General features: G+C 29.4%; 1 protein-coding gene across 1 annotated transcript; it reads right to left on the reverse strand.

Moving 5' to 3' along the window:
• Positions 1–362: 362 nt before the first annotated feature.
• Positions 363–2530, reverse strand: LOC107494582 (ethylene-responsive transcription factor ERF113; the record flags this gene model as incomplete). Its single annotated transcript, XM_052262777.1, has 2 exons — positions 363–1230; positions 2296–2530. Coding segments are annotated over 2 exons (918 nt in total), but the record flags the coding sequence as incomplete, so codon positions are not given.
• Positions 2531–2807: the final 277 nt, after the last annotated feature.

A 2807-nucleotide genomic window follows, 5' to 3' on the forward strand; every position in this document is an offset into this window, starting at 1 on the left:
ATCTCGCATTCTCATATCTTAGAAAACTTTAAAATTTATATGTATGTATATTTTGTGTCGTGTAAATTTTAAAATTTATGTGTATGTATATCTTGTATCGTGTTATATTTCGTATTCATATCAGTATTTGTACATCATTATAGTATATATATTATGTTACAATATAAAAATCATAAAAAATGTCCGAAGATCTTTAAATTTATTGTTTTTAGTCATTATTTTTAACTATCAACTTAATTTCTTTAATTCAATAATTTAAAAATATATTTTAATTCAATCTTTTAAGTATTAATGGTTAATTAATAATAAAAAATAATAAATTATGATAGTGATTCCTTAAAATGATATTTAACCTCGTCAAATGAAAGAATAAACTGAATTTATTTCTTAAAAATTATTATAGAATAATAACAACAAAAAAAGAAAAACTTTTGTCTTGCTCTAAGAGCATTCAAGAATCTCTGTTGGTCAGATGAACAGAAAAAAAATACATACATATATCATCACCTCATGATTCATGTGATCATGATCATCATCATGATTACCATCAATTCCTGCCATCAAAATCAGTCCCTTGACCAAAATAATAATCATAATCTCCCTTGGGTGGTCGTGGTGGTGCACCCATCATGCTATGGAGTTGACCAGTCATCACAACCGCAGAATCTGAAGTAGTAGAAGAAGAAGACAACCCTGATGATGAATTCATTACAGAACCATATGAAGAAAAATTGTTATTATTATTATTATTATTATTATTATTATTATTATTATTATTATTATTATTATTATTATTATTATTATGATAAAGCCCTGAAGCTGCACGTTGTAGATCATCATCGTCTCTACTCCAAAGCAACTGCGCATATTGCATTAGGTTTGGAAATCCTCCTTCCTCCGATGTGGAGGAGGACGTCGGCGGCGGCATTAATGGAGTATAAGGTTGTGAAGAAGGTCGATACACCATAGTAGGTGGTGGTTGTGAAGAGTGATGATAAGTTGTTGAAGCGGAATTGGAAGCGGCAACGCGCTCAGGAAAATTGAGTTTGGCTTTGTTACCTTTAAATTTTAAGGCCGCAGAATCGTAAGCTGCTGCTGCGGCTTCTGCAGTGTCAAAGGTTCCTAACCAAACTCTCGCCGCCTTTTTAGGGTCTCTGATTTCGGCTGCCCATTTTCCCCATGGTCTCTGCCTTACTCCTCTATAATGTCGTTTTCTCACATCCTTCTTGCCTTCAAATTCATACACTTTTATCAGTCACGCCAATATTATGCTTACTTTTATCAATATATCTTCAGCTTAAATACAGTATTTGTAAACGAAAAAATGTTTTATAATTAAAATAAATATAATTTAATTTATATTTTTTAGAATTTATATACATATTAATAAAATTAATTTATTAAAATTTATTTCTGTCAAATAATAATAAAAAATATTAAAAATTACTGTTCGAAAATAGTTTCTCTTTGCATATCGTTACATGATTTCATAGAATACATCAAGTCTATAATTTTGACATGAATATGTTTTTATAGAAGTAGTCACATTTGTTTCCATTATTGACCAATCTGTGTCATTCACATATATATAGATATCACAATCGAAATCACAGTAAGCTAAATAAGTGAGAAAAAAAAAAAGAAGAGAAAATTAATTGGGACAAATATTGCACTCACTACTACACTGAACATAATACCAAACTAGCAAATTCTCTCATGGTCTCAACAGTCAACGTCATCGTAATAAGATAGACACAAAATAAAGCCTGAGATTGTTGAAAACAAACAAACAAACAAACGAACACATGGATAATATTGAAGTTATGGATAAAGAAAATGTCATCTCATTAAAAGCATATATTTCCATATACGCAACTACAACAATAAGTTTTGATTTTTTTCCCCAAACCAAAAAAATTAAAAACTAAAAAAAATTAAATAAATAAATTTAATTTCCACTCATTTTCTTTCTGATAAGAGAGAATCGTCAAAATAATTGCACCCAGCACGTTATTGGTAGTTAAAAAAAAACCAAAACCTTTGTATATAGTTTACTTTGAAAGCACAAGTAGAAATATAAGCAGATCTTCAGTGAGGATCTCCTCATATAAAAAAAAATAAATAAAGACTATATTTTATGTAAACAAAAAACTCTGATCTGAGTGGAAATAATAATTTAGATAACCGTATGTGTATATATATCTCTATATATAACATTATTATTATTTATTATATAGGAAAATGAAGTGATTTAATTAACTAATATAAACGAAGGTGTTAGATTTTTATAATTACCTTGGTCTTGGAGCTGAACTATTTGAAGATTTGGTGAAGGTTCTTCCTCTTCTTGTTGTTGGATTTCAGATTGTGAAGGTGGCTGAAGAGGAACGTTGTGGAGAAAACAATCATCTTCTTCTCTTCTTTTCTCTTCTGATCTAGAATCAGAAGGAAGAAGAGGCCTCTTCCCATGCCTTCGATCCACCTTAGCTTCCTTACTTACCTTCTTCTCTTTGATTTGATGATACCTATATTAGCTTCTTCAGTTTTTGATGAACCTCTTAATAGTACCTTAGAGGATGAGGTTGAAGCTATAATATTAAATAATAAATTAAATAATATAGAAAAGTAGATCTAAGACTTGTTAATAAAGATAAAAGGATCGGAGTAGTGATTATTATTGAAGAAGATGAAGATCAAAAGAAAGGGACAAACAATAAAGCTTAGCTTCTTGTTAACATCTTTTGAATAATGAGAAAAAGAAGTTCCGAGAAGAATAACTAAAACGAGAGAGTATATTTTAACGAGAC

This window comes from Arachis duranensis, chromosome 6 (genome assembly GCF_000817695.3).
Source record: "Arachis duranensis cultivar V14167 chromosome 6, aradu.V14167.gnm2.J7QH, whole genome shotgun sequence".
Classification (NCBI taxonomy): domain Eukaryota; kingdom Viridiplantae; phylum Streptophyta; class Magnoliopsida; order Fabales; family Fabaceae; genus Arachis; species Arachis duranensis.